Source organism: Callorhinchus milii, unplaced genomic scaffold, assembly GCF_018977255.1.
Source record: "Callorhinchus milii isolate IMCB2004 unplaced genomic scaffold, IMCB_Cmil_1.0 Scaffold10, whole genome shotgun sequence".
Taxonomy (NCBI): Eukaryota; Metazoa; Chordata; class Chondrichthyes; order Chimaeriformes; family Callorhinchidae; genus Callorhinchus; species Callorhinchus milii.
The window spans coordinates 16054481-16072914 of NW_024704751.1; the positions used below are offsets into that span (position 1 = coordinate 16054481).

Genomic DNA, 18434 nt, shown 5'->3' on the forward strand with positions numbered 1-18434 from the left:
GGGGCAGGGTCGGGGGTGGGGGGGGGGGAGAAGAGAAGAGGTGAGATGCCTGAAAACTTCATTTGTAAACTCCTATCCCTGGTGAGAGGGTCAGACGTTCAGCAACTCAATGCATGGGGAATGTTCATATCTTCATTTCTGCTCGGTCATACTCCTCCCTACTGGGAGCTATCAAGCAACATCTAAAATGCGACCCAAATACAGGGTGGGGGGGTGCAGAAAAACCTTTGAGAAGTCCATAAGCACAGCCCCCACCCCCCACCCAGATTTCTCGAGAGACTCAAGAGGGGCAGTGAGAGAGAGAAAAAGAAAAAGAATTCCCTGCCCCCTACAGGGATTGGAACTTGAGCAGAAAAAGTACACCACTTTGGATAAAATATCCCATGTTGTAAACAGCCAACAAAAAGTTAGTTGGTCACCTGGAGGTGCATACACAACCCTCCAGTCATTTTGATATCTGGTCGCAAAGCATTGGGGCTAATTCTAGAAAAATGGGCTTTGGTGAATCCTTCTTACACTGGGTTTAGCTGGCAGGCATGCGTTATCCAACCTCTGTACCTGGGATAATGCACACCTTATTACATTCATTAACGGTAAGAAATTCACCCATCTGAGATCAGCAGCACCCCCACAACATTGCTTTGCTCATCATTCCCTTCAACGCAGATGCTGGGATTGAGATTCACAGTGTAACTGTATAAAGTGGTTCAGATATCTCCTAAACTCCAGTGACATGTGGACATCGGTAGGAAAAGGAGAGGGATTATCGCTTGACTTGCTCCGAGAACTGATGTAGAGGAACCATTCAATTGTTGGGAGAGGATGTGGTTACTCCACAAATAATTCAGCTCTAAAGACAAAAGGGGGTGAAATTTGCAATGTTTCATAACCCACTCCCAATTAGCACAAGTGACACGCTATGAAACAGTGAAAATTTCAGCTCACCTTTACTGCCCAGGACATGCTGAACTGTTAGGAGTGGGTTTAATGCTACATGACATGACTTCTCCTCGTAGCCAGGGGCTGAGTGACAGCGTTGTGTTACAGGGCACAGACAGGAGGGGACACAATTGGTATACCTCTCTCCTGGGCACTGGGTGGGAAGACTCAAAATTAAATGGTCATGGGTTGGGTGCCCAGGTGCGTGAACTTTTGAGATTGGTCTGAAAGGAGATTTTTTTTGAATAAATTGCAACAAAAAAAAGATCTTAAGATATGAGAAAAAGGAATCACTCCATCCTGTGCCACTAGACCCCAGCCTTGGAGAAGATAAAAGTATATAAAGAACAAGGGGAAGAAACATGATTGACAATGGAGTCTTTGGCTTCAAGAAGGGATGATGGTTGGGTTGGATCAAGATAAGAGTCCAGTGTTTCAGTATGCTGTACAGAGGGGAACTGTCCAAATTCTATTGGGGTGGGAGGGGGGGAAAATAAATGAGAAGTAGTTAATTTCATGATGAAAGTCTTTGGTTAGATAGCAAGATGCTGGGGTGGTGACCTCAGCAGCTGAGGTGCCGGTTTCCCAATCCCTGAATGTGGCGCCAGCGTCAACAGCCCTCAGGTCTCCTGTCTCTGCTCGCCCGACCCTCTTCTGCTCTGCTCCTCGGCCACAGCAGCAGAGGAGGCTTCTTGCTGTGGGGTCTCGGAACATTCTGGAGATGGGGCCTCCGAGTGCTGCTCCGTCTCCTCCTCGAGGGTCGGGGAGGGACTGTGCGAGGCAGTGGGTTGGGGGCTTGCTGGGGGCTTGCTGTCCGGTCTTCCCTGAGCGCTGCCAGCCGGCTGGAGCTGGGCAGCTTTGACCGAGCAGTTTGCCACCATGTGGGTAATACTTTGGCAGTAATGGCATTTCTTTGGCTGTGGGGGCATCTTACATTCCTTGGCGTGGTGATCCAGACCCCCACAGTTATAGCACCTGACAAAATAAAGACAGAGGCATCAGGGCCCGCATTCAAAACATCACCTCTCACAGCTCCATGTGGGACCACCTCCTGCCCACCGAGGCCAATCACACTCATGTCGGGATCACAAGGTTGTCAAAAATTGTTAAATTCAGTCGGTGGAGGAGGAAAAGAGATAATAAAAAGCTGTACATTTAATACAGCGCCTTTCACATCGCTGAGCCTTCTCAAAGTGCTTCACAGAATATTTATAAAATGGATTGACTGTGCATTTTTTGGGTGAACCGTAGTGGCCAATTGCACACAACAGTGTCCCACAATCAGTCATGGAATGAGTAACCAAATAATTAAAAAACAAATTCGGGTGGGGAGGGGGGTAGGGGGAGAGAGAACATTACCACTGGAAAGCGATCCGCCAATTAACTAATAACCTGGTTCCTCCTTATTGCTAGGTAAACAGAAGTGTGAGACTTGTGGAGTAAGGAAACATGCATGAGGTTTAACCCTCCCTAGGAATCTAACCCGGGTCCTGTCACTCATGAGGCAAGCGCATTAAACACTACGCCCCAATAGGACAAGGCGAGGGACGGACGAAGAGAGAACGTGCCCGAGTGATACAGACTAAGAACAGGGATTAAATCAGCTCCTTTTAGCAGTGTTCGAACTGTCAGGTGTTGGTTTAATTAACCCAATACACTGGCGATCCATTGGAGGGGTGGATCGGGGTGGGGAAGACAAGAGGGGAAATGCAGTTCATTCTTGTGTGCAAGTAGTCTGAACACACAGGATCAAAGCTCATTAAAAAGGTATACAGCCTCATTAAATGCATAAAGTGTACTGTTCGTGCAAAGATCCCTTTAATTGGAACGCTGCTCAATGGCCAGTCTGTCACAGGAGGGGGCAATGTCACTCCATTAGCTGGAGGCTGCCACAGCTCCCTAACACTTCCTGACATCACACACAACCACCGCTGCTGCCACAGGCACTGTGCAGGACACTGACCCAGCTTTGTTCAATACCTCACACGTTTCAATAGCGACCCCCACCCCGATCACATAGGACTCACGGGGCCTCGTCACCAAAGCTCCATTCACACCAAAGCAGCCCCCTCCCCCCACCCCACCCGGATTCCCATTTTTATTCGCTAACCAGGAACCTCTGAACAAAGCACATTCCTTTTCTGATAGTCTTTCAGTTGTGAGATTCATTTCACTGGATTCTCACCCTGCTTCTTGCACACACACCTGCACACACATTTATATGCACACACATGTATGACTCCCAGCACACCTGCAGGAATAATTACCCTTGCATTTGATATAGTGCCTTATCACGTCGTTGAGAGGTCTCAAAGTGTTTCACGGGATACACTGTTAAATTAACTGTTTTGTGGGCAAAATGCGGTAGTCAATTTGGACACAGCAACTTCCTACAAATAGTCATGGAGTGAGTGGTCAATTTTTATACTTGTGGGAATGTCAGCCAGGATACCGGGAGAAACTTCTCTTTTGGATTAGTGTCATAGGATCTTTAGGATCGGAACAGGCAGACGGAACCTCAGTTTAATGTCTCATCTCAAGGTAAATGGAACCACAAAGCTAACAGGAATATGAAACACAAGCAATGAAGCTCATTTCAACTGCCTCCCGACCTTTGCAGCCGCGACTTCAGTCGCGCTGCGTAAATAATTCATGAGCTTTAAATGGTAAATAAACACAAGAGGGGCTAGAACTGGGGTTCACTCGCTCAATCAATGGATCAATCAATCACACCACCTCTATCATCATTCAAATATTGAATGGGAATCAATCAGACCGAACGTTGTAATAAGATTATTGATTATTTGCTATCAATTATTTCTAAAATAAAATGTTTTGTTTTTACCAGTCAGCATGGCATGTTTGATGTTTGCACTCTCAACTGCGGGTCAGAAAGTTGCGGGTTCGAGCCCCCACGTTGAGGGATTTGAGCTCACAGCTACATTGCCAGGAGTTACTGTACATACACTGAAAATTATCATTCAGTTCCTTTTACTCAAACACTTTATATTTTCCCTTTTCAAGCATTGGTCCAACTCTCTTTCAAAAGGTTCTCCTTCAGCTCAGGTGTTCCATGTCCATGTTCCATGCTTTAACTCTGTGCTAAAACATCTTTTGGTGGGGGGGGGTGGGGGGGATCTTAAATGGATGCCCTCGTTAACGAGTCACCGTCCAATGGAAATAGCTTCTCCTCGTTTAGCTCACAAACGCCCCGAAGCCAGAGACCACACTCTGAGGACGCTGTGCCCCTTACTTCTATTTGCATGTTCATCAGGTCACCAGCAGGGGGCAGGATTTGAGTGACCACCCAGCCGGGCCGAACACTGAGAAATGCCAGTCACTGTGAGCAGCGGGGGGTGTGCACTCGGAGACAAAAGATCTGCTTACATCCAGACTTCTGTCACAGAGAGACCCCCCCACACCCCCCCCTCCACCCGGCAGAGAGAGAGGAATGCATGGGGGGATGGGGAGAGAAATGGGTGAGGAGATAAGCAGTATCTCCTGCCAGGAAACTATTGAATATTCAATTAGCTGAGAATTAGGGCTGAATTTCAACTGTTTGTAGACATTTAAAAAGAAAAAGGTGATTTACACATGGAACCTCTAACCCAATCCTTCAAATTTACCTGCTCCGATCATGGTCTCAACAACAACAAATTGCATTTGTTTAGCAACTGCAATGTCAGGAGGATGTCCCAAGGCACTTATTCCTCAGTTTAACAGTAAAAGCCTCACAGGTATGGTATTTACTGCCAGTGGCGGGATCCAGCCACAAAGCCAGGATTTTATGGGAGAAACTCCCTCGTCTTTTCCACCCCACCACCATCACTATCATAGCATTGGGATTTTTAATGCCCTTTTGAACAGATAAACAGGACCTTGGGTTAACATCGTAAAATGATTCCTTGTACAATGTAGCCCTCCCTCCCCCAGTACAGAACCCAGAATATTAGCCTAAGGCTGGAGCCCTTGCGACCCAAAGGTGACACTGCTATGACTGAGCCTAGTTGGAATGAAACAGTCAGTGTCAGAGAAGGAGTTAATAATAACCCTTGCATTTGATATAATCCTTGCATTTGATATAGTGCCTTATCATGTCTTCCAGACCTCTCGAATAACTTCACAGAATATATTGTAAAGTGAATTGACTGTATATTTTGTGGGTGAAACACGCAGCCAATTGCCCACAGCAGTGTCCCCTAAAAACAGTCGTAGATTGAGTGACCAAATTATTATTTTTTTAAGGAATTATTACCCCCAGAAAAGCGATCCACCAATCGACTAACAACCTGGTTTCTACTTGCTGCTCGGTAAACAGAGGTGTGTGGAGTAAGGAAACTTGCCCAACATTTCGCCCGGCTGGGGATCAAACCCAGGTCCTCTCGCTAGCGAGGCTAGTGCTCTAACCACTAAACTACATCTTCTAGGCGTCTCAAAGCGCTTTTGTAGGGAAAATGCAGCAGCCAATTCCACACAGCAGTGTCCTACAAACAGTTGTGGATAGAGCGAATTGACACAAAGTCTGATATTCTCTCCTCACCTATCTCCCTTTGGTCTTCGCTTTTGCACATTCTTCCCTTTAGGCCTCCGCTCACTCCCGACGCACGAGCTACCCCCGGGGCCGGTCACCCGGAGCGACTCCAGGCCTTTGGAGGATTTTTTAAATGTGAACTCCACAGGCTCCCCCTCCTTCAGGCTCCGGAACCCGTCCATGTGAAGCTTGCTCTGGAAAAAATAGCACAGAAGAGCAAAATCAGCCACCAGACCGCAATGCCAAGACATCCAGCAACTCTCAAAGTATTTCACACGCCATTGGATGGCACGTGTACTGACAGTGTATTTGTGGGCAAACACAGCAGCCAGCTTACACACAGAAAAGTCCAACTCACCCGCAAAGTCAGACTGGAAGCTTGCCCCCCCCACCCCGTATACAGTAAAAGACTTGATGAGTGGGTGGCATTTGGAAAGCCAGAGAATGTGCTCAGTGATAAATCCCTCAAACCCCCTCCCCCCACACACAAACAACTACCACTCTCTCTCTCTTTCACTCACTACTACCTGCGTTGGGTGTTTTTTCTCAACTAGAACTGCCTATTCTCATCTCTCGGCCCTGCTCGCTCACTCCCTACATTCTCTTTAATATTCCTCATTTTTGGAGCATCAATCTTGTCCCTGTGTAAAGAAATCAAGGGACTCTGGTCTGGGGCAGAGTGTTTCACATTCCCACCCGCACCTCACTTTATTTTTTTAAAAAAGTACATTTTCAAAGCATTTTCTGTCCAAGTGAAACTACTAATTCTGAGAGAAAATAATTAAGGAAAAGTTTGGAGAAATTACAGCCGCTGATGCACAACGAGGGGGATGGGGTGGGTTTGCTTTTCTCTTTGTGGTGGGTCCTCACGCCAGTAGCTTGATCTCTGAGCCATCGTGGAGAGCAGTAATCTGCCTGGGACGCCAATGAAAGAACAAACAGGAAACAAAGGGCAGGGCAGAGGAGAGCCACAGGGAAGGAGCTGCTTGTCTCTGGATCCTCAACTCTCAGGTCCCATCTATCATACAGGCTCCACACATCCAGACACCTCTCGGAGCCTCTCCCCCCCCCCACCACCATGGCCCTCTGGTCAATTTTCTGACTGCTTTAAATGAGCATATCTGGTCAAGCCTCTGTACTGAATGCTGGGCAGTCAGGACTGGAAGCACGGTTACGGTTTGAGCATTCCTGAAATATCTTTTTGGTGTGGAGTAGACTAGAGTGGTGAGTTGTGGGGAGGTGGGGTGGGGGGGGGGGCGGGGAAGAGGAGGGAAAAACGGACAACAATTGAGAAGCAGAGGCAAACACATTCTAATCCTTGTTTCAAACCTGTGGTGTAAAGTCTTCCCTGTACACACACACACACCATGTGGAAGATTTCTAAAGGGGTGGGAGTTGGATAAGGCACTCTGAACCTATTTATCTGGGACACACTGGAGCATCAGCCTGGACCCTGGCCTGGGGTTTGAACACCCTCATACAGAGGTAAGGGAAGTCAGACCTTAAACATCCTTCCCCCTCTGCCCTGGTAGCCCCTTGTCCCGTGGGACAGTCGCTAATCCCTCCTTTCCCCCCCCCCACCCACCTAAAAAAACAAAGCACAAACTGTTTCAACTTTCAAGCTTCCCCATCAACTTGGTGTGGTTGGAACAACACCTCCCATTAAATAACAAGATTACATTTGTATAGGGCCTTTCACGTCAGGAGGACGTCCCAAGGCGCTGGGATAATAAAGGTTCCAGGTCCACTCGGGATGTCAGTGGTCTGTAAGCTATTTGTTCCGCCTTGCTCACAGAGGAGAGGTCACATTTCACAGCAAGGAATGGGCAATCCTCCCCTCGCTGCCTAACCTAGAGCGGGGGATGGGGATGTGAAGTTATACCCCCATAACTCTCTAAATACCTTGATAACAGGTGTGGGGGGAGGGAGGGGGATTGTGGATTGTGATAAATTTCCTTCTTAATCACTGCAGACCCCTCCTCTTTCCTTCCATTCTCCCCTCCCCCCCTCCCCACCTATCTATTTCAGCACACTAAAGATTTGCCATTGGAAGTTTGGATTGATAAAAAAAATCTTAAAAGAGTCACGGATTTGACTCCTGGGAATGAAAGATAGCGGGCAAGACTTGCACTCGGTGACTTGAGTCCACATGATGGCCAGGGGTTCAGCAGGTGAGATAGAACCATCCCAGGTTCACACTTTCAGGTGGAAAGAATGCGATTTTGTTCCTTAACAAAGAAGCTGAAAGAGCCAATCAATGAATTGAGAAACAAATGCTAATTCATTACGAGGAAGGAGTGAGTGAGTGGGTGAGGACCTCAGCGACCCTCAGGGCTGCGTCCGGTTTGCCACCGGCCTAAGGGGATCCTCACGAGCCTTCCAAGAGTCACGATTGTATCAGCTGCCAGCTCCAATCAGGATTAGCTGTCCTGATGCTACAAGAAAGAATCACAGACCAGAAATCTTTTCCCAACAAGCAGCTCTGCCAAAGGCTGGTCGCCAAAGCGCTCACAGTGGCAGACACAAGCCACATATAGGCCCTCACACAGCCCGAGACACGCTCCCCCCGAGAGGAAACAACTCATACGCATTCATACACACACGCTCTCAACTGCACATATACATCCATACACTTTCACACACACTCAAACTCTCTGGCACATATTCATACACGCACATTCTCTTTTTATACTATGCAGAAGTCCTTTTGGGGATAAATATGGCTGAGAAGCATGGGGAGGAAAGGACTGAGCAGATAATACGGAAAAAAGCTGGTTACCTGCTCTGAGTTGAATTCAAAAGCGACTGTCACACCTTGTTGGTTCTTTAGATCAGCTGGGCAGACACTAACATATCACTGCAGTCACCGACTGAGGCAGTCAGGGAGCAGGGGTGTGGGGGTTATTCATTCCTGGAGTCCATTGTACTGGGAATGGGGTCATTTTTTTGCGCGTTAACAATTCACAAGCAATATCCAGATTTCTGAGCAACCAATTCCTGACAGAATCTATCAATGTCCAGTCGGGACACGAAGCAGACTCGGAATAATATAAATCTAGGTGTAAGGTGTATGTTTTGGACGATCCGGAGTAAATCACAGTCGTGTGAAAAAAAAATATGAAATGCGTGCTGGAGATGAATCATTGGTGCAGTGTTCGGGGCATTAAACACAAGCTGCGCTGTCTCTTTAAGAGCAGAAGATCAAAGCAAAAGAGAATCCCACTAATGTGTGAGGGGGAGGGGAAGTGATTGTTGGGGGGGTGGGGGATGTGGAGGAGGGGGAGAGAACAAAGCCCCCAGGAGAGACAGAGAGGCAGGCAGGTCTGGTCTGTATTAGGGCCGCAGAGGACAGCGGCTCGGGGTAAATGGGTCTGGGGGAGGGGAAGGGGGTGGGAAGAGATAACGCTAATATAAGGCCCGGGATTGAATTGTTCAGCATATGGTGCGAGAAGCAGCCAGTGAACATCACCCCCACTCCTGTCACCTGGTGATGCGGATCAATCCCATTGCAATTAACTGGATGCAATCCCCAAACTCTCCTCATGGTATTAACAGCTGCACAGGAGGGGTGGGGGGGAGTGGGGAGGCGGGTTCCGAGCGGCGGTTGGGTGGGGGGGGGGGGGGGGGGAGGAGGAGGAGGGTTCTGTGGATGGGGAAAGGAGGAGGGTTCCCGGTGGTGGGGGAGGAGGAGCAGGGTTCCGGGCGGTCGGGGAGAGGAGAGGAGCAAGGTTCCAGGGTGGGGGGAGGGGAACGAGCGGTGGGGGTTCCCCAGGGGGGAGGGGGGAGGAGATACCCCACACCTCGCATCAACTGCAATACCTGATGCTGATGCTCCAGTTGTCGCCTCCACCTCTATCTATCTGACCGCAGCCACAGGAAGCCGCACTTCCTGGGATGCATTTCACAGATTGTTCTCTATCTCTCTGCGCTGACGTCCTGTCACACAGCCCTGCAAACGGGGAGTCATTTTGCGCTATTTCTTAACGGATATCTTAATTAAGAAACCAAGGGATTCCTGGAAGGAAGCTGGGAAAGGAGGGAGGAGATTAGCAGAGCCTCTCCTCCCAAGAAGGGGCGCCTGTACTTTGAGGGGGGGGGGGGGGAGCACCAATCCTGGAGGCCTCCCTCTCCCCAACCCTAAAGTCGCCAATCTCTCCTCCACTCTCTTGGGTGGGGGGGGTTGCCACCAGTATAGCTTCCCTCCCCTCAAAAGTCTGGGGGGTGTTGGAGAGGGAAAAGAGCCCCCTCCCCAAGTCAGGAGAGCAAGATAATTTAAGGCTGCACATCAAAAACGTTTTCAGTGAATGAATGAATGAATGAATGACTCTTGAAACTGATCAGCCTAAATGCTTATCAATGAGGGTCTCTCAGTCACTGAAGCCCCTCAGTCACTCGAGCCCCTCCCCCATCCTCCAACCCATTCAGCTCCTCTGAGCAATTCCCAGGCTAACCCTGGCCCCATATAACTGGAGGTATCCAGTGACTAGGGTGATGGGTGGTCCAAACAAGCCAGCCAGAGCCTGCTCCGTGTTTGGACCCAGGAGATAAGAACAAAGTGGTTGGTCAGTCACTCTGGGTCTCTCGCTGCCAAATTCTTCAAGTGCTTTGCCCATCAGGCCAGACTCCAACTGGACAATCAGTAATTCTATCAAAGCCAGCCTGGGAACGGAAGGGCCGAGATAATTAAACTCTTATGAAAGCTTTTAGCTGGCCAGTGGGCTCGCCTTTCTTGGATTACACACACACCACACGTGTGTTTCAGAAACGGTCAGAGGAGGGGGAGGTAAATATCAACCAATCCTGGCACACTTCATTAAAGCAACCCCCACCCCCTCCCCAAATGATCTCTTATTACATGTGCTTCCCATAAAACCCCACTCTCCCATCTGCAAAATTACCTTTTTTTCCTTATTTTTCCTCCCCCCCCACCCCAGGAAGATGTATGAGGACACCACGTAAATGCCAAGTGATGTGCTTGTCCTGTCTGTTCTATTGTCCACCCCCCAAAAAAAAATCACCTCCTGAGGGAGAAGCTGGTCTTTGCTCACAGCAGGACTGGGGAGATAAGGAACTTGGTAGCTTCTGATGGGGGGAGGGTTGGTCTGACCTGGATGCTTTCCACCTCACCTCATGTTAAGTGTTTCTTCCATAGCAATGCACCCACTACGACAGCACAATATGGATTGAACGACTAAGATCATTGAGTTAACAGTCTGCATGCTACCCAGTTACTCAGCGGATTTATTCCTGGGGTGGGGGAGAGAAGGTGTCGTACCTAGGAACACCCCAAGTTAAAGTCATGGGGCGAAGTGGGGAAGAGAGAGAGAAAATGAATTCAAAGTTCTAAGGAGAGAACCCAATGTGAAATCAGGTGAATGGTTTAATACTCTACAAGTGTTGTGGTTTGACGATATTATAAGTGCCTTTGGTCAACTTTATTTAAATGCTCCCTTTCTTCTGCTCAGTGTTCACCACACTTATTAAGGCTTTGGGAAGCAGGTGCTGTGCGAATGCAGAATTTCACTGCAAAAATCTTGGTAAGATTCTGTCTCCAAGCACTTTATAAAGCCAACATTATCACAGAGAATCGATATGGGAGGGTGGGGGGTGAGTTTAAGTAAAAATGGATGGGGTTTTAAGATACGGAAGAGGATAAGTTTGGAGAGAGACCCAGAGAGCGTTAGTGTCCAAATCCGGGGCACCGGCAGTGGGATGGAGGAAATGAGAGCCAAACATCAGCATCGCCTTGGGAAATGGCAAAGAGCAGGAGAATTGGGACAAGTGGAGGTGATAAGCGCGCAGAGGGGCAAGGAGCTGTGTGTGTTAGCTTCTAGATCAACGGCTCCACGTTAGCAGCAGCCTCAATAGTTTTAACAATTCCAGGATCTTCACATGGGTAATTTACGCGTTTAGTAAGTTGTTGAGAAGGAAATCTTTGACTGATTAAGTAAAGGGGAGATAAAAGCCCCCACCCTCAGCCCTGGCCGCCCCCTGCTGCGTGCCCATTCAGGACTGTTCCTGTTGTAAAGTCATTAGGTAACCTGTGTTCTCTTTTTCCTCTTTCACTTTGCTGTTAACTTTATGTAAATGTTCAAAGTGAATCTCCCCATTCAGCCTTGGAGAATTGACACTTCACTGACCCCCGCACCACCCATTTCCCAGAAAGTATCTATCTTGACGCTGGTTAAGAGAGGAGAGTCGTGTGCGAGGAACATTGGAAAGATCCTACCGCCCACGAAGAAAGAGCGGCATCACTGTCCACGAATAAATATCAGAATAACCTCAAAAAGGTTCTATCAGAAAGGTGTTACGAGCATTAAGGAACTAGAAAGGAGGTTGGCACTGGATTGACTGGAATCAGGTCTGAGAAAAAGATTATACGGCAAATTGAGGTCAGCAGGAAGCCAGATTGAATGAAGAGTGACAACAGTAGAGTTAAAGATCAAGATAGGTGCATTCAGGGTAAGAGAGGACGTTGGGCTAGAGGAGATCAGGAGATGTGTTGAAAGATTTTTTTTGCATCAGTTTGGATTGTGATTTAATTTTAGATCCCATCATTTTGTTTCAGAAACCTCTGTCTGTAGATCACAGAACACGTATACCATTTGGTCCATTACGTCCATGCTGGTTTCACTCCCTACTGGAGCACTCCATTCTAATCCCATCATCCAATTGATGGAAACTCCGACCTTGCAACACATCCACCCCACCCCCGTACTGTGCCGGAATGCCAGCCTGGACTGCGGGCTCAAAGTCACAATGTGGGGCTTGAATTTCATGGCCGAGTACAAACATTGATGATATTTGCTTTGAGGCTTCCAACCAGAGAGCAAGAATTTCCAACACAGGATGTCATTCAACTCACAAAGCCTTGCTATTTCCTTGAAAGCCACATTCAAGGAACTCAGCAATGTAGCTCAATGAATATCAATTCTGTAAAATATCAAAAGACAATTGGAAAATAGAGGAAAGAGCAGTGAAATTAGTTTTAGCTTCAGTGGAGGAGCTAGCACCAGTCTAGACTTGATGAGCTGGACTGAAAATATATTGGGTTATTTCTTATAGAATTCATTAATTCCCATTAATCCAAGGAAACTCCGCTTTAAAAATAGATCAGATTGGGGTACTGTACTAACACAATGTATTTCTGGATACCAGAAAGGAGTCCATTTGCACAACAGATTCCATGTTAAGGATTCCCATTAATAACAATAATAATCTTTACATTTGATACAGCACCTTCCTTTCACATCAGGGCAGATGCACTGTAAAGTGTAGTGACTTTTGTGGGCAAATGTGGCAGCCAATTTGCTCACAGCTATGTCTGACAAACAACCATGAAACGAATGACCATTCAGAAATACCACAAATCAGAGAGCCCCGGAACACAAACAACATGTCCCTCCTCAAACAGAATTGCTGATGATTGAGATGAGACAAAATCTCTCAATCGGGTCTAATTTGCATAGTTTTAATGGAGCACATTCCAGCTTGCGTGAGTCAGAAATGCTGGGAATTCGCCATTTATAAATACATTTGTGAATCTCGAACTGAACCATCTAAACTGGGAAACCAGTCACTGAAAACCATCTTACCAACTCAAATCTTATTATTATCTCTGCCCTTCAACTTATTGCTCTTACAAGCACTCCAGGACACTACCCCGCATGAAGACGCTGTATTAAATGCAAGTTGTTGTAATACTGCAAGAAACCAGAAGCAGTAAATACAGCGATCTCTGCAACAGACAGTGCATCCCTCCATCCCTCCCACAAGCCATTCTCCATGTTTATAGATAAGGCTTGACCATGAGTTGGGAGCATTGATCTGATATTGAGGCATTCTACCAGGCTCCACTCCACTGATATTTTGCATGTCGATATCCCACACCCCTCATCGTAACACATTGATATACCACACTGCAACATACTACATCTCTCGAGTAACATGTTCATATACCACCCTGACATATACCACATCCCTCACTGTACAACAGGCGGGGCACAGTTACCACAGTTGACAGTGACATAGTGGATCCAGCAGAAGAAAAGTAAACAGAAGACAATCTTAAGACACTTCACTCTGAAGCAAGGGTGGGGGGAGGAATAACAATAATAAACCTTACATTCGATATAGTGCCTTATAACATCGAGACATCTCAAAGCACTTACAGGATATACTGTGAAGTGAAGTGACTGTGTGTTTGGTGGGCGATATGCAGCAGTCAGTTGCGCACAGCCACGGAGTGAGTGGTCAATTTTTATTGGGGGGTGGGGGGGGGGATACCGGGAGGAACTCCTTTCCCTTTTCGAATAGTGTCAGGAGAGATTTTTAACGTCCACCTGAACATTTTGACAGGATCTTGGTTTAACGTCACATTTGAGGGACGGCCCCCCCTCAGCAATCCACTGCAGTGTCAACTTAGACTACATGATTCCAAGTCCCGATGTGGGGCTTGAACCCACAACCTTCCGACTGGAGAGAGGTGAGAGCGCTAACCACTGACCCAAATGATACGAGTAATTTCAAGTCACTGATGCGCTTCTGGAATCACCTTGAACAATCTCTGATCCCCACAGTCATCATAAATAACCGTTGCATTTGAGGAGAGCGCAACATCGGGTCATTGAGACGCCTCAAAGCGCTTCACGGGATACACTGTAACGTGTAGTGAACTGCGTTTTCTGGGAGAAACTGTACCGCGTATGTTGAAGAATATCGCCTCTGACAGACCGTCACATTCCGGCTTCTTTTCCTAAATAAATACACGCTCCGCAAGGAGCAACCGACCTTCCAGCTCCCTATCTTACCGAGCCTACCTCTCTCTCTTTCTCTGCTCCTGAAATGAACACACGGGGGAAAAAAAGCAATACCCCCCCCCTTTCTCTCTCTCTCTCCCCCCCCCCCGCCACCCCCAACCCAACCCCACAACCCCAACCCAACCCCACAATAAAATGAAGGCACTGAGCCCGAGGGTGAAACGTAGCCAGAATCTTTTTCCATATGGGAGACATCGCTCACTCCCCCCCAACCCAACCTTCCCACACACTTTTTTTGTCATTCATACTTCCAATGTTTTTTTTTCTCTTTTCTACTATTATTTTTTTTGGGGGGGGGGGGGGGGGAGGAAATCACTCAGTTAAAGCCCAAACTGCCTCAGGGTCAGATGTCGCTTGACCAACTCTGGCTTATTACTCAGCCCCATCGGCACAATGGGTCTCTCTCTCTCTCTCTATTTCTATCTCAAATAAATAGCAATAGTATTAAAGATATACTTTATACCACATTGTTAACTGACTGAATTAAATTGGTAACTTTCTCCAATCTGAATGCACTTTTTTTTTTGCAAGTTTTTTTTGAACGATCATAAAAGGGGAATCTTCTACCTCCCCCTCCCTCTCTCTCTCTCCCCCCCTCTCTCTCTCTCCATCTCTCCCCTTCCCCCCCTCAGGAGTGGATAGCGAATGCTTGTGGAGAGACTTTACCTCCATCCCTTATCAGTCCGATAGCCTTAAGCGGAGCGCATTTATATGTAAATAATTCAGACCCCGAGAGTGATGAAACACCCCATTCCGGTGCCTCTCAAAGGGCATGAAATCAACTCGGAATTAACATTAATAAATATAATGCAGAGGTAATCTCACGCGTAAAAATCCAGACGGGATAGTTCCACGTACCCTCCTCCTCCCCAACCCCCTGGAAAAAAAAATCAGCAGTGTTCCCGAGTTCACAAAACATCCCAGTGTTTCCCCTTAATTTTCCATAACCATCGATCCAACGCGTTGGTTTGTTGTTTTTTCTTTAATTGGAAAGAAACTCTTATATTTTTCTTAAAAGAAAAAACACAAAATCATTGGAAAAGATCTTCTCGTTTAAAAGCAGAGCGTCGGTGGGAGGGGGTGGGGGTGTGGGGGTGGTGGGGGGGAGCGCTGAGCATCATCTCGAACGGTTTGATAATGTTGAAGTGATGAATTACAGCCCTCCCCCACTCCCCCCCCAAAAAAAATCGGATTTGACCGTGTAAACTGTCGAGAGTTTCCACGCGGTTCGTGTGTCCCAACAATTTTTTTTCCCAGAATATCCATGAGATCAGCGAGTTTGCAATTCCCAGATCCACCGATAAATTCGGAGTTGTGGGCTTTAAAACAGAGGCGCCCGTGTTATTGTAGTGAGTAAATACTGTTACCATTGACCTGGTCGTTAGTGCAGATTTTTGTAAATTGCTCAAAAAGAGGAGAATGTAACCGGATCGGAAGCTGTTCCCCCCCCTCCACACACCCCACCCCCACACCCCACACCCCAAAAAACACACACACAGAAGTTGCTCAATTCGACATCCACAACCCGCCCTCGTGTTCACTCCCCATCAACACGATCCCACGAAACATTTCCCGCACGTAGAAGAACACGAGGAAAACCCCAAGGAAACGGATGGTGATTTCACACAAATACTACTACTACTACTAATAATAATAATAATAATAAGCGTTACAATGCAAAACCCAACACCCTCCCCTTCCCTCCCCCCAAAAAAATATAGCCTGGGTTACCCACGTTAACTCTTTCTGACCGGACCCTCCCCCCACCACCAAGAAAATGAACTGAAAACCCTTCTCAGTTCCTCCCTCCCTCTCTCTCTCTCTCTCTAAACACCCCCGGGGGTTAATATCTTTTCCCCCCATCAATCTTGCGCCCAAAGCAAAAAATCTGTGAATGCCGATTAATTGTCAATGTCCTTATCGATACTCCAATCTCTCTCGCGGTTCCTCTTTCTGTGGCTTTTACCTTCTTCCTCCCCACATCCCCCCCCCCCCCCCCCCCCACACAGGTGAAACACGCCAACGATCGGCAGCTGTAAAGATTTATTTCATTAAACACATCGCTTGGCGTTTCGATAAAATAAAATAACCCATCCGGTAAGTTTCGATTGATGACCGACAGTTACTACAGTGAGTGGAAAGATGGGTTTGGAGCGGAGTGGGGGGGGTCGGGATTGGGGGGTGGGGGGGGGGGTGATGGTGAGGGGGGGGGTGATGGTGGGGGGGGGATGATGGTGGGGGAATGATGGTGGGGGGGTGATGGTGGTGCGGTGGTGGGGGGGTGATGGTGGGGGGGGGGGGGGGGGGGTGATGGTGGGGGAATGTGGGGGGGTGATGGTGGGGGGGGGGGTGGGGGATGAGGGGGGGTGATGGTGGGTGAGGGGGGGGGGTGATGTGGGGGGGTGATGGTGGGGGGGGGGGTGATGGTGGGGGGGGGGGGGGTGATGGTGGGTGAATCGTACGGTACAACCACACCGAGAAATCCCCGGGGCATCATCCCCAGCAAACACAGCCTCCCTCCCGGCGAGAGGCCGGGGAGCCTTACCTGGTGCACAAACACGTCGACAGGCGGCTCCAGGGAAGCCCCCTCCCGGCTGGTCATCGCCAGGAAGCCGAAGCCCATCCGCACGTTGAACCATTTGCAGTGACCGACCCCGCAAGAGACGGCCGATTGCGGGCTATCCCCGGGCTCCTGGTCCCCGCACTTCCCCGCACCCGCTACACACCGGAGAGAGAGAGAGAGAGAGAGAGGGAGAGAGAAAGATTTTTTAAAAAAACAACAGCAATAAAAACCGTATTAAAAATACATAACCATCGCATCGCGACAACAGCCCCTAAAAAAAAAATCGCAATTCTAAATCCGCAAAACTTTTCCGCCAACTTAAGCAAAGGCGGAGAAACACTCCCGATGTTAACGGAGAATCGATGTGTGTGTTGTGTGTTGTGTGTGTGGGACACAACCTTCAAATTGCTGAGTAGATACTGATCCCATTTCGGTGTTGGGAACCCACCACCACCGCTTCCTCTGACTGAGCGCCTTTCGCTTCTTTTTTCCTGTTGTTGTTGTGTGTGTGTGTGGGTGTGTGGGGGGGTGGGGTTTGTGTGTGAGAGGGGGAGGATGTGTGTGTGGGGGGGGGTGTGCAAAAAAAAAAAAATGCTCCCCCTGTTTAGAATTGCAAAATCCTCCTATGTAAAACCTGCAAACTTGCTGCTGGTCCCCTGAGCCGCTTAAAATAAAAGGGAGAGAGGGGGAGGGACACATCAAATCCTAACACCACAACCTCCCCCCCCTTCAGAAAGGAGGTGGGTTGGTTCCCGTGCTAAAGAATGGAAATTTTAAAACAATGAGTGGTCCCCAGCTCTCCCCCCCCCCCACCACCACCACCCCTCTCTCTCTCTCTCTCTCTCTCACTCCCTCCCCCCCATACACACACACACACACACACACACATAAAAGGAACAATTCAAAGGGAAAAGAAGAGGACATTCCTCTCTCTCTCTCTCTCTCTCTCTCTTCCCCCCCCACCCAAAAAAAAACCTTCGGCCATCTTGCTATGAAGTGTTAATCTTGGGATGAGTTGCTGTGAGAGGTTGTTTGCACACTCCCGCCTTTGCAAGTTTCATATGTATGTTAGTTTTAGGATATCTTCCTCCTCCCCCCCCCCACTCCCCCAGGTCTGTATCTCTTTACTACACTCGATTCCTAATTAACCTCATCGGATCAATAATTCCTACAACCAGACAACACTTCTCTCTCTCTTTCCCCCCCCCCCCCCCACAATTACCCATCGAAATGCTGATTTTAAGAAGAAAACGAATCAATTTGAAAAATACACCTTTAATCTGAAACGATTGTGCATTTCGCAACGTGCAGCGTTAACAACAACGCAGAGACGAGTCAATAACATCATTAAAGGCTGTTACTGCGATGTGAAGTGTTCTTTTCCCCCCAACACAGTGAAACTGAAACGTTGAAAAGCAAACACTTTTCATAAACGGTGCTGTGAAATATTGCGGGTGGAGTGTGTACCCAACACGCACGTACACACACACACACCCACACCCACTCCATTGCTCCAGTTACCCCTCCCGCCAACAAGCACTTGAGTAAAATTAAGCCAGAAAAGAGAGACGATCGTTTTAAT

At 48.1% G+C, this 18434-nt stretch overlaps 1 protein-coding gene across 1 annotated transcript; it reads right to left on the reverse strand.

The window, feature by feature from the left end:
- Nucleotides 1-1289: 1289 nt before the first annotated feature.
- On the reverse strand, nucleotides 1290-17837 carry LOC103179545 (protein lin-28 homolog A). The gene is made up of 4 exons (XM_042338609.1): nucleotides 17828-17837; nucleotides 16835-17007; nucleotides 5480-5664; nucleotides 1290-1914 (listed from the first exon to the last, which is right to left on the reverse strand). The coding sequence occupies exons 1-4, from the start codon at nucleotides 17835-17837 to the stop codon at nucleotides 1560-1562; spliced, it is 723 nt and encodes a 240-aa protein (XP_042194543.1). The 3' UTR covers nucleotides 1290-1559.
- Nucleotides 17838-18434: the final 597 nt, after the last annotated feature.